Here is a 13,372-nt window from a genome sequence, read left to right as displayed (position 1 = left end):
TAGAGAAACCATCAGACATTTGAGCAAAGGAAAAACCCCTGGGATTGATGGACTGCCAAATGAATTCTACATGGAGTTTCAAGAATATTTGGACCCATACATTTTTATGGTCTGGCAAGAAGCTACAAGGGTGGGAGCTCTTCCTTCTAAGACCAACACTAGAGTAGTACAACTCACTCACAAAAAATGGGAGAGGGAGTAGTTGTCCAATTGGAGGCTTGTATCCTTTTTGACTTCTCTTTATAAGGTTTTCTCCCACATTCTAGCTAGAAGACTCTACCCCATCATGGATCATATTATATTAAAGGAGCAAAATGGTTTTATTAAGGGCAGATACATTCTAGATGCTATCATCACCCTATGGGAAGCTCTGGAGCATGCTCAGAACACATGTCAAGAATTTATGTTCTTTAAAATTGATTTTGATAAGCGTTATGATAGGATGGAGTGGGAGTTCATTTTGTAATCTCTTCATGACATTGGATGTGGTAATAATCATGAGGGCAATAAACTCAGATGATTATTGGGCCTGTCTTATAAAGAAGACACTCACACCTTCTCTCTTGAATCTTACCCAAAGCTGGAAAGGTTTCTCCCTCAGGGAAGTCATTACTACACCTCTCCCTCTTAAACCTGTAGGCTGAGAATTGGTCAAAAAGATGTGGCACTCTTAGATAGAAATTAAATAAAGTTGCACCGTATCCCCTCACCTGGCTTGCAATTTTCATTTCTTGTTGCAGGATTCTCTTTAGATAGGACAATTGGCCAAGAAACACCACCTTGTACTCACCAAAGAAATCACATATGGCTTTCAAGAAAGGGATCCAAACCAGGAAGGATGTCTACAAGGACAATTAGTGGATGTCTACTAACAAGTTAATGTTTGAGTATGGTATTTCCAAGATTGTTGCTGAGGATATTGCTACAAGAATCAACAAACTGCAGGAAACTATGTTTATAAGGACAAAAAATGTCCAAAAGCTAAAACTCTCAAGGGAGCAGCAAACTTTATCGACCATGCTTACAACCCTAAAGGAAGCATGGATGACAATCTCAAGAAGAAGCTTAATCGAAGGTGGAACCTCAACTAAATCAAAAAATAGTGGCAGTGCAAATTTTGTTGCCTTTGGGCATTCCCACAAGCCATAAAGATCAGCTTCTTGATATGGCTTATCATACATAAGGGGCTATGGGTTGGAGCTACAACTAAGAGATTCTTACAGCTACCTGGCATTTGCCCCACAGTGTAAGCAACAAGTAGAAACTCTAGAGCACTTGTTCTTTTCCTGCCCCGTAATAAAAAAAGCCTGCGGGTCATCCAACAAAGTATTCGGTCCTTGTACCTTGCTCCACTCAAAGCGAAGAATTTGTTGCTAGGCACTATCAAGAATTGTGATATTGCATTATGGAATCTTTAGAGATCCTCCTTTCTATGGGACCTTTGGATTTCCAACAATGAGGCAATTTTTCAGGGCAAGATCTCTGAACCCTGCTATCCTCTTGAGTCAGACATTCATTCAGAGACTCGGTAGACAAGCTCAGCAATGAATGAAAGAGATTTCAAGCTCATCCATGTTTCATGTATTTAAGGAGTTTAGGTGGCAACAATGGTCCACCACTCTTCTTTCCCTCTACTTCCCCCAAAGGATTCTGATGGTTTCTCCTCTTATGTAGCTAGGGCCCTTTCCTTTTTTCCCTTCCCTGCTCCTTTATCTGGGTTTCCCAACCCCTACTATTGGGATTTGTACTTTTTTCCCTTCTGTTTTGATTTGTCAATTTAACACACTTTCTCAAAAAAAAAAAAGGGGGGTTGTCAACAGTTCTCAATTTACGCAACACACTTATCCCACTCACTCCATTGCTCTGGAGTGCGACCCGGTCCTAAGATGAAGTGGCACATCCGGAGAGATTGAAGTGGCACACCCCCACTGCCCCAAGATGCAAATGGCACACCTACAAGTTCTTCTATCAAGAAAACGGGGAGTCATTGACATGGAATTTGGAAAGGAGGAAGTGGGAATTCACAGAATATGGGTCCACAATATGGGTGACAACTGAAAAAAAGAAGTCTGGCTTGATAGCAAAACCAGAACACGCGTTGACTAGGTCATAGAAGACCAGGTGACAGGTGGCCCACGTGGCACCCTCCCTGGCGCTTCCGTCATGTTTGAATAGTCCACGCTCGAAGGGAAGTTGGAAAAGAGTAATTATAGGACCGTATCTTATTTAAAGTAACGCAGAAAAGAATAGGATCGTGTTTACAAAAGTGGAAATCACGATCAAATAAGTCGTACTAATTGTTTTCTTTTTTATCCCCGGAATTATAGAGACAAATAAAAAACAAATAATATGCCTTTGAGAAAATTACGAGAGCATCTCTTTCAGACGCGGCTCGCCAAGGCGGCAGCCAGATGATCGCAGTGTCGCACAACTCTCTTCTCTCTCTCTCTCTCTCTCTCTCTCTCTCTCTCTCTCTCTTGAATGGCCTTCTCTGCATGCAAGCTCGCCTTCCTCGTCATCGTCTTCTTCAGCACGCTGCCATCTCTTCAGGAAGGCGCTCTTCTTGATGATGATCAGCAAGCTTTGCTTCAGATCAGGCTCTCCCTCCTGCAAAGCTTGAACAACACCATATCTGCTTTAAGCGATTGGATCAGCCTCGATAGCACCAGCTCGACTAACTCAAGTTCTTCTGCAACGAGCGGCCCATGCGCATGGAGCAGAGTCTCCTGCAGCTCTGTGGATAACTCAACCAGGGTTACTGGCCTTGACCTCTCTTCTCTCTCCAATATCTCTACCCCGCTTGTCTCAGGCTTCTCTAACCTCTCCTCCCTCTTCTCTCTCAACCTCTCTCACAACTCCTTCACAGGCTTCATCTCTGAGGACATAGCAAACTGCACCAATCTCATCTCTCTTGATCTCTCATACAACAATTTCTCTTCTCTCGTCTCCCTCTCTCCTCTTTCTAGCTTGCAGACTCTAAATCTGAGTGCGAACAAGATCGTCTCTTCTCTCAGCCAGGCAATTCCCAGCAATTGCTCTGCTCTACAATTCCTCATTGTGTCAACCAACTCCTTTGAGGGATTGTTCTCTGTGCCATGGCAAGATTGCAATAACTTGCAGACTCTAGATCTCAGCTACAACCTCTTCACAGACTCAAATTTGCCCGTCAATCTCACAAGCTTGTCATCTCTGCGTAACCTTAACATCTCTGGTAGCAAGCTTCTAGGCCCCATAGCTCCATCCCTATGCTCAAAGAGTGCTCTGCAGCTTTTGGACCTCTCAGACAATAATTTCACCGGCGGGTTTCCCCTGTTTTTAACCAATTGCTCTTCCCTTCAGCACTTGGACATCTCAGGCAACAAATTGGCAGGAGAGCTCTCATCTGAGGTGGGTGATTTCATTGCTTTAGAGGTGCTCAATCTCTCAGAGAATTCCTTCAATGGTTCCATGCCTCCAGAGCTTGGGAATATCTCCTCTCTTCAAGTCCTCATGGCTGGCTCCAATTTCTTTGTGGGAAGCATCCCGAATGAGCTCTCTAATTGCAAGTACTTAAGCCTTCTTGACCTTGATACAAACTCTTTGGGTGGAAATCTACCTGAATTTTTCAATCAAATGCCCTCTTTGCAGTTTCTTGTACTCCACTCCAATGCTTTTGAAGGGCCCATACCATCCTCTTTCTTCAATGGATCAGGGCTCAAATTCTTGGACCTCAGCAGCAATAACCTGTCTGGTTCTATATCCCCTCAATTCATGAATCTCTCATCTTTGCAGTTCCTCTTGCTTGCTAATAACCAGTTTAATGGAGAGATCCCAACAGAATTAGGAGCCCTAACTGCCCTTGTCTTCCTAGATCTGTCATCCAACAAGCTCCAAGGACCCATTCCATCCTCTGTAGGCCAACTCCAAAATCTATTGTGGCTCATGCTTGCCTACAACGAACTGACAGGAGCGATACCGCCGCAGTTGGGCAACTGCACTAGCTTGCTTTGGCTCAACCTCAGAAGCAATGCACTCACAGGGGAGCTACCTTCAGAGTTGGCCACAATGGGGCAAGACCCACAAAGAGTTTTTTCCATCAATGCGAGAACCATCAATCCGCCGCGGGCCCTCGGAGAGTGCCTTATGATGAAGAGGTGGATCCCGGAGAGTTTCACTCCATACAGCTTCATGTATGACATTTTGGACAAAACAAGGTGCAAATCCATGTGGATTGAGCTTCTCACAGGGATACCTTCAACCTTTGCATGTGGGCAGACCCCTGGATCAGGAGGATATATTCAACTTACAGATAATAATTTCACAGGAAGCATCCCTTTTAGCTTTCAGGGCAATCAGATTTCAATGTTGCTGCTTAGTAGCAACCTCTTCATAGGAAATCTACCGGACGGCCTCGGCAAGCTCCCATTGCGGCATCTCAATCTGTCGCGGAATCTCCTTAGTGGTCCGATCCCGTCCTCCCTCGGAAATACGACGTGCCTGGCCTTGCTGGATTTGTCATACAACAATCTGAGTGGGCCCCTCCCTTCATCTCTTGGCAACCTCACCCAGCTATCCAGCTTCAATGTCTCCTACAATCCTTGGCTTTCAGGGAGCATACCTTCCTCAGCCCAATTCCTCACCTTTGGCCTCGGTTCTTACATAGGTGACCCTCTCTTGTGCTATGACGGCATGGCTGGTATGAGGGAGGATCAAAACTCTAGTACTAATTCCACTACCTTGCCCTTCTGTGGCAGCCTACTGAACACGACCACGGAAGCTGGCTCGGAATCTCAAAGCGAAAATTTACTCAGCTCGAAATCGCTTCTCGTCCTCTTCATTCTGACCTCCTCTTTTGTGTTGTTGGGCACTGGACTAGGTATATATGTGCTCAGGAGGAGGGCCCTTCTCAATGGTAACAGCTGCCATGCTTCTCAACACGATATGTTCAATAAACTTGAAGATGATTACTCAAATTGTGATGGGATTGAGACCGCTGTGTACATGTTTAATAGGAAAGGGGATCATCTGCCAGCTCCATGTGCTTCTCTAAAGCACCTCAATTATGCAGACATTTTGCTGGCGACAAATAACTTCAGTGAGGAAAACATTCTCGGATGCGGCGGGTTCGGCGTGGTGTACAAAGCGAAGCTCGCAAATGGTACTACAGTGGCTATAAAGAAGCTTGTACATCATGGGGCACAAGGGGAGAGGGAATTTCTAGCAGAGATGGAGACATTGGGGAGCATAGTGCAAGAGAATCTGGTGCCTCTGTTGGGGTGTTGTGTGTTCGGTGCGGAGAAGCTGTTGGTGTACAAGTTTCTAAGCAATGGGAGCTTGGAGGATTGGCTACATGACAGGGAAGGTGGCGCGGAGATGCTAACATGGGCGAGGAGGGTGAGGATAGCAAGCAATTGTGCAAGGGCATTGAGCTATTTGCACCATGAGTGCACTCCAGTGTTGATACACAGGGATATGAAGGCAAGCAATGTGCTGCTGGATGAGGAGTTTAATGGGTATTTGGCAGATTTTGGGTTAGCAAGGGAGATAGATGATGGGTATAGCCATGTGAGCACAGTAGTAGCAGGGACCTTGGGGTATGTCCCACCAGAGTACTGCCAAACATGGAGGGCCACCACCAAAGGGGATGTCTACAGCTTTGGAGTGGTCATGCTAGAGCTTATCACAGGCATGCACCCTATCAACATGTTCCCCCCCTACCTAAGCAAGGAGTCTCCCGAGCAGCCCAATGATGGCAGCTTAGTGGACTGGGTCAGGGCCCTCTTGAGAGCTTCTACACCTGAGCGAGCTTACCACCCTTCTGTGAAGCAGAGTGCAAATGGGCGTGATGAGGAGCTGCTCCTCTTCTTGGAGCTTGCTCAAGCTTGCACCTTGGAGGTCCCCGAAAAGCGCCCTTCCATGAAAACGGTTGCCAAACATTTGGAAGGCCTCGTTTCTAATTGAATTGCTGGACATGGTGTGTATCACCTCTTAGTAGAGCCTATTTGCCAATTCTTGAGGGTGTTGTACAGTGTAAGTTTGTAAGTTTGTAGGAGGGACCTATGGTAGGTGTTCTTATGCAGCGTGAATCACCTCTTTGTTGGAGGCCATCCCCATTGTTCCCATAGTTCCCGCCCCCGTTTTAGTTTGGAAGACATACTAGGCCGGTGTACACACGAGAAAGGGCATTCATTACCCTGTAAATATAATGGCTAGAGCTTGAAAGAACCAGCTGAAATTTTGAGTTTGCCCTAATGAGAAAACGGGGTTTAGTTTTCCCATGCTAGCAAGTGATGAGAGAGAGAGAGAGAGAGAGAGAGAGAGAGCCCTTTGCCTTTGGAAGAGCTTGTAGCCATGTCCCCTAGTCTAAAGCCTTTCGATGAGCCACAAGATGTAATACTAGAGAAGGTATGAGTATCTCTTTTAATGAGGAGGGCCCAATGAGAATCCACTGCTCCATTTATCGGCCATCTTGGAGCCGGGTTACACCATGGGTTAGTGGGGGGAAGAGAGGTAAAGCATTGCACAAGGTCGCACCCATAGTAGTAGATGAAAAGGGTTGGAGTTGAAATGTTTTCAAGGAGATCATGAGAGATATTTGATTGGAGATGGCAAGCCTATGTTGAAGAAGAGTCTTTCACTACCTAAAAGATAGCTTATTCCCCTCCTTTTACAAAGTGCTAGTGGGGTTTGTGAACGTCTTCTATATTTGTGGAGGAAAACATGGATATGCATTTATTTAGTATACACTCACCCTACTAACCCATGGTGCGACTCAAGTCTTGGTTGCCAACCTTCCAATGCTCAAGATACCTACTCCTCCCCTATTCTGTCAACCTTTGAGTATCATAACCTGCTCCTGATAGAATTCAATTAACTAGGTCTTTTAAGGAATGCCAAGAGGGGAGAGATTAAAATGACAGAGCCGAGGAGTCAGTGGTTCAGAGCAAACACTTGAGAAGAAACGGTTGGCTACTATCCTTTCCACCTGTCAAGTTTGGATTTACATTTTTCAACCACCCACTACTACCTTTGATTGTTAGTAACATAGAAGCCCATAAGGATTTCTAATCTCAAAATTTGACCATTTGCAATGGGCTTGCAACCAATGCTATAAGAACTTGTGGAGTGTACCTAGTAGCAATGGATAACCTATTTGTGAGTAATGACTTGAAACAACTTGCCAAACAAAAGGTATATAAACAAAACCAAAAGATGAGATAATGTGATCATCATTAATCCTATTGGCATTACTATTATTGCTGCTGTAAACAAAGATCTTCTTGAACACCTTCAGTTTCCCCCCCCCCCCCCCCCCCCCAAAACCAAAGGAAGAACTCACAATGGTGAGAACATTATATTAGCATAACCAGAAAATTACAATTCGAGTCATCCTCATATCGAGCCATGATATCTCCCAGAAACCATAGATACATTGACTGAGAGGAGCCATCCCACGACCATTAAAAAAACACCACAATAATTTATGTACAAGTAAGTAGCACTTGGTTGTTGAACACCTTCCCACCCACGAAAAGATCATTCTTGAAGAACCCTATCTTCCAGGTCTTTTGAACCCTTTTGCAAATCTTCCCTGCCACACCACAGATCACCGAGCACTCCTTGAATAAGTGAGGGACGTTCTCACTAGCCATTCTGCATTTCGAGAATCTATCTAGATCAATACCTCTAACTAGAACCTTCACACCAATCGGCAAGGCTCCCCATCTTACCTTCCATAAAAAACCTTCATCCCATGTGACCATTTTGGGCACCAGATGTTCTTCACGATTGACACCCTCTTGAATTAGGCCGCTACTTACCCCACAGATTGTTCACGATGAAAAATCAATACATCAAAATCATTAGGCTGTGATACACGTCCTTGGTTTGTGGTTTAAGAAAATGTATGTTCTTGGGCCACCACCATGTTTTCCGCTCGAACTTGGACTCGCGGGTAGGCAGACAACATCTGTCTAGCTGTTCTGAAGCTCTATTGACTATCAGTCATTCCGTCCCACTGACGTGAAACTGGGTAGCCAGTTGGTCTATTCCTTTTGAATTGCTAGTGCTGCTATCCCAAAGATGGCCCAGTCATAGTAGTCCTTTGTCATTAATCTTTTTAGCAACTTTCCTCCAAAATGGGTCCAAAACGACGCTTCCCCCTCAGATAGCCAAGGGGACCATTGAGCTATAGAGTTGTGAAAATACCTTGTTAGCTCTCCCCATTCCAAGTCCTACATTGCTCTGTTGCATTCCCAAACTGGTTCGCCCGTTGTGTCCCCAAGTTTTGGGCCAAACCACCTAGGGTCAAGCAACTTATCATGCACATCAAGCCCTTTCCACTAGCCACCTTGAGATCACAGTTTAGCATTGTCCATCATGTCCTTTGTCATAATAGCCGGTACCTGGTCTTGCTTCTCTACAGGTATCACAACGGACTCCCATCTTGCCCACTGCTAGGGCATCGAGTCTTTAGTGTTGTTTTCCATAAAAATCTTTTTACTGGCTTCAAGAATTCTTTCCAGTTGCATTTGGATACATTAAGTAGCGAACCGTTGAAGGCTATGTATGGGAGCATAAACAAAATGATTACCTTCACTCTACTCAGTAAGGGGGAAGCACATATTCCCACCTTCGCATCTTGCTCCTTACCTTCTCCAAGACTCATAAGAATCTTTGCTTGTGTGTTACGTCCACCCCCATAGGGACGCCCAGGTGCCGAAATACCTTCCTTTTTTACACTATCTCCTTGGTCCACATTGACTGGGACACCTTAGTTTCAAACCCCCTTTAACTTTTCCTTTTTCATAGCATTCTCAACCTAGGACATCTAACAATATGGCAAAAAGAAGAGGGAGCAAAAGACAACCTTGTCTAATAGACATTTTCAATGGAAAAGGATCTGTGCGAAGACTGTTCATTGCCGCTTTTGTGTGAGTTTCGCCAAAAAGAATTTGTGTGAACCATTGGAGCCTCTCATTACATCCTATCATAAACCTTCTCAAAATCAATTTTGGAAAAAAAATGTGATCTTAAGTTGAATATTCAACATACTTCCTCCTCCCTTCCCAGAAAGTGATGATGGCATCTAGAATGTACCTCCCTTTAACCAAACCTTTTTTTTTTAATGAATGAAGGAGTGAGTGTTCGGTAAAAATTATATTGGAGCCGGGTTGCACCATGGGTTAGTGGGGGGAAGAGAGGTAAAGCATTGCACAAGGTCGCACCCATAGTAGTAGATGAAAAGGGTTGGAGTTGAAATGTTTTCAAGGAGATCATGAGAGATATTTGATTGGAGATGGCAAGCCTATGTTTAAGAAGAGCCTTTCACTACCTAAAAGATAGCTTATTCCCCTCCTTTTACAAAGTGCTAGTGGGGTTTGTGAATGTCTTCTATATTTGTGGAGGAAAACATGGATATGCATTTATTTAGTATACACTCACCCTACTAATCCATGGTGCGACTCAAGTCTTGGTTGCCAACCTTCCAATGCTCAAGATACCTACTCCTCCCCTATTCTTTCAGGCTTTGAGTATCATAACCTGCTCATCACAGGAATATCCTAACAAGTGATAGAATCCAATCAACTAGGTCTTAGAAGGAATGCCAGGAGGGGAGAGATTAAAATGACAGAGCCGAGGAGTCAGTGGTTCAGAGCAAACACTTGAAAAGAAACTGTTGGCTACTATCCTTTCCACCTGCCAAGTTTGGATTTACATTTTTCAACCACCCACTACTACCTTTGTTTGTTAGTAACATAGAAGCCCATAAGGATTTCTAATCTCAAAATTTGACCATTTGCAATGGGCTTGAAACCAATGCTATAAGAACTTGTGGAGTGTACCTAGTAGCAATGGATAACCTATTTGTGAGTAATGACTAAACGACTTGCCAAACGAAACGTATATAAACAAAACCAAAAGATGAGATAATGTGATCATCATCAATCGTATTGGCATTACTATTATTGCTGCTGTAAACAAAGATCTTCTTTAACACCTTCTGTTCCCCCCCCCCCCCCCCCCCCCCCAAAAAAAAACCAAAGGAAGAACTCACACTGGTGAGTACATTATATTAGCATAACCAGAAAATTACAATTCAAGTCATCCTCATATCGAGCCATGATATCTCCCAGAAACCATAGATACATTGACTGAGAGAGGAGCCACCCCACGACCATTAAAAAAACACCACAATAATTTATGTACAAGTAAGTAGCATTTGGTTGTTGAACACCTTCCCACCCACGAAAAGATCATTCTTGAAGAACCCTATCTTCCAGGTCTTTTGAACCCTTTTGCAAATCTTCCCTGCCACACCACAGATCACCGAGCACTCCTTGAATAAGTGAGGGACATTCTCACTAGCTGTTCTGCATTGCGAGTATCTATCTAGATCAATACCTCTAGCTAGAACCTTCATAGCAATCGGCAAGGCTCCCATCCTACCTTCCATAAAAAAGCTCCATCGCATGCGACCATTTTGGGCACCAGATGTTCTTCGCGAATGACACCCTCTTGAATTCGGCCACTACGTACCCCACAGATTGTTCACGATGAAAAATCAATACATCTAAATCGTTAGGATGTGATACACGTCCTTGGTTTGTGGTTTAAGAAAATGTATGTTCTTGGTCCACCACCATGTTTTCCGCTCGAACTTTGACTCGCAGGTAGGCAGACAACATCTGTCTAGCTGTTCTAAAGCTCTATTGACTATCAGTCATTCCGTCCCACTTACCTGAAACTAGGTAGCCAGTTGGTCTATTCCTTTCGAATTGCTAGTGCTGCTATCCCAAAAATGGCCCAGCCATCGTAGTCCTTTGTCATTAATCTTTTTAGCAACTTTCCTTCAAAATGGGTCCAAAACGTCGCTTCCCCCCTTAAATAGCCAAGGGGACCATTGAGTTATAGAGTTGTGAAAATTCCTTGTTAGCTCTCCCCATTTCAAGTCCTACATTGCTCTGTTGCATTTCCAAACTGGTTCGCCCGTTGTATTCCCAAGTTTTAGGCCAAACCACCTAGGGGCAAGCAACTTATCATGCACATCAAGCCTTTTCCACTGGCCACCTTGAGAGCACAGTTTAGCATTGTCCATATGTCCTTTGTCATAATAGCCGGTACCTAGTCTTGCTTCTCTACAGTATCACAATGGACTCCCATCTTGCCCATTGCTAGGGCATCGAGTCTTTAGTGTTGTTTTTCCATAAGAATCTTTTTACTAGCTTCAAGAATTCTTTCCAGTTGCATTTGGCTACATTAAGTAGCGGACCGTTGAAGGCTATGTATGGGAACATAAACAAAATGATCACTTTCACTCTACTCAGGAAGGGGGAAGCACATATTCCCACCTTCGCATCTTGCTCCTTACCTTCTCCAAGACCCATAAGAATCTTTGCTTGTGTGTTACGTCCACCCCCATAGGGACTCCCAGGTGCCAAAATACCTTCCTTTTTGACACTATCCCCTTGGTCCACATTGATTGGACACCTTAGTTTTAAACCCCCTTGAACTTTTCCTTTTTGATAGCGTTCTCAGTAAGCCAACGGAGGACATCTAACAATATGGCAAAAAGAAGAGGGAGCAAAAGACAACCTTGTCTAATAGACATTTTCAATGGAAAAGGATTTGTGCGAAGACTGTTCATTGCCACTTTTGCATGAGTTTGGCCAAAAAGAATTTGTGTGAACCATTGAAACCTCTGCCAAGGGCCATATCTCATTCCATCCTATCATAAACCTTCTCAAAAACAATTTTGAAAAAGAAGTTGATCTTAAGTTTAATATTCAACATACCTCCTGACTTCCAGAAAGTGATGATGGCATCTAGAATGTACCTCCCTTTAACCAAACCTTTCTTTATTTTATGAATGAGGGAGTCATTGTTCGAAAAAATTATTTTCCCAAACATACAAAATTCCTTTCCTTGAATTTGAAATTTCAAAAAGTTGGGCTTTTTTTTTTTCACTATTTTTCTTTATTTTAAGGTGGAATTTTTCCTTTTCCCCTTGCCCTCAACTGACAATTTTGAAATTGAAAACGACATGATATTAAGCTAGACACATTTTTCCCGAACACTGGAGGAGTCCATTAGGTCAAAACTCGGAAAATCCTCTAGCCGCAAAGAAAGATAGCAAAGACCTTATAAATAGAAGAGAATAAGTAGCGCAAACGTTTGAATTAGATGGAATCACAATATAGGCTGGGGAATGAGAACAAAAAAGAAAAGTGAAGGGATTGTTTTCAAATCAAAGTGTCTCTCTCTCTCTCCCAAGCCGTGGACTCAGGCATGCAAGTCAACGTGGAGACAAAGAAAAGAGCCATCTGTCGTCGCGTGCGAGGCTAGAATGGTGACGCGATTGGTTTTATATGCAGCATGTTGCACACTGAGCACGGAGGGCGTGACGATCAATTGGCTCACATTAACAATTGTGTCTTGGCGGTGACGTCTTGAGTTCAAAGAGTGGGACTTGAATAGGCAAGAAAGAGTCTCTAGTTATTTTGACCCTCCCTACTATGTTTTTAGAGTATGAACTTTATAACGTGTATTCTTATTGAGAGTTCCTTATCTTAGAGCTCCTTCACATTTTTTGTGCAAATAAGGGGCAATAAAACCGTAGTATTCCAAATAGAATTCATTAGGAAGCCCATTGGTGCCAATTGATTCTCCTCTTTTGAAGTGTTGACTCTGAACACTGAGAGCTCATCTTCTAGACTATGAACGTTGAGAGCTGGTTGGTGCGTCATAATTAGAGCTTTTCAAAGCGAGAATCCTTGGGGCGTTCATCCTATAAGGGGCTCTAGCTAGGGGTTGTCTTCCCCTTCTAGTAGTCAAAATTTTCATGGTTGGTAATCTCATTATCAACGTCAATCTCCATGCTACTATTTAGGTCTAAGTTCCATTCATTAATTTTCTACAAAGATCCATCTATCTATCTACTAACATAATATGGCGGAACGGCTCCCCTTTACACGTGTCGCAATATGCGATTTGAAGGCTAAAATCCAAAAAGAAAAAAAGCTCAGTTGCACGCGATAAAAAGAGAGAGAGGGGGAGAGAGAGAGGTCGCCGAAGGCGACCGGCCATACTAGTACTATTATATGAACTAGCTTAAAATTTTCAAGGAAGGAGAGGGCTTCCATGTATCACTCCCATTGACTTCAAATAAACCTTACAAAATATCTAATTTAAAATGCAAAAGTGAATGGCAAGATTGTAATAAATGATATATTTTACATAATGTAAGAAATGATAAGCCTTTTCACATATGAAGTCAAAAGACTTTCTATTCACATGTGAAGTCAAAAGACTTTCTATTCTACATAAGAATAAATGTTCCACTTTGATTGCACTTAACAAAAGAGAGATAACTTTAGTGGAGGTTTTGTTATTT

General features: G+C 43.3%; 1 protein-coding gene across 1 annotated transcript; it reads left to right on the top strand.

Moving 5' to 3' along the window:
- The first annotated feature begins 2,229 nt into the window (after nt 1–2,229).
- On the top strand, nt 2,230–6,957 carry LOC147433735 (Leucine-rich repeat protein kinase family protein). The gene has a single exon (XM_086490364.1). It carries the CDS (start codon nt 2,482–2,484, stop codon nt 5,938–5,940), a length of 3,459 nt encoding a protein of 1,152 aa, XP_086346490.1. The 5' UTR covers nt 2,230–2,481; the 3' UTR covers nt 5,941–6,957.
- The last annotated feature ends 6,415 nt before the right edge of the window (nt 6,958–13,372 follow it).

The sequence above is a fragment of the Adiantum capillus-veneris genome, chromosome 19 (assembly GCF_014529385.1).
Source record: "Adiantum capillus-veneris isolate H3 chromosome 19, ASM1452938v2, whole genome shotgun sequence".
In the NCBI taxonomy this organism is placed as follows: Eukaryota; Viridiplantae; Streptophyta; class Polypodiopsida; order Polypodiales; family Pteridaceae; genus Adiantum; species Adiantum capillus-veneris.
The sequence above is the reverse complement of the archived record's forward strand: the minus strand, read 5'-3'. Positions and strand labels throughout refer to the sequence as shown.

Bases quoted from the DNA above. Each gene is read 5' to 3' on its own strand.
- LOC147433735 (XM_086490364.1), top strand. From the start codon at position 2,482: ATGGCCTTCTCTGCATGCAAGCTCGCCTTCCTCGTCATCGTCTTCTTC.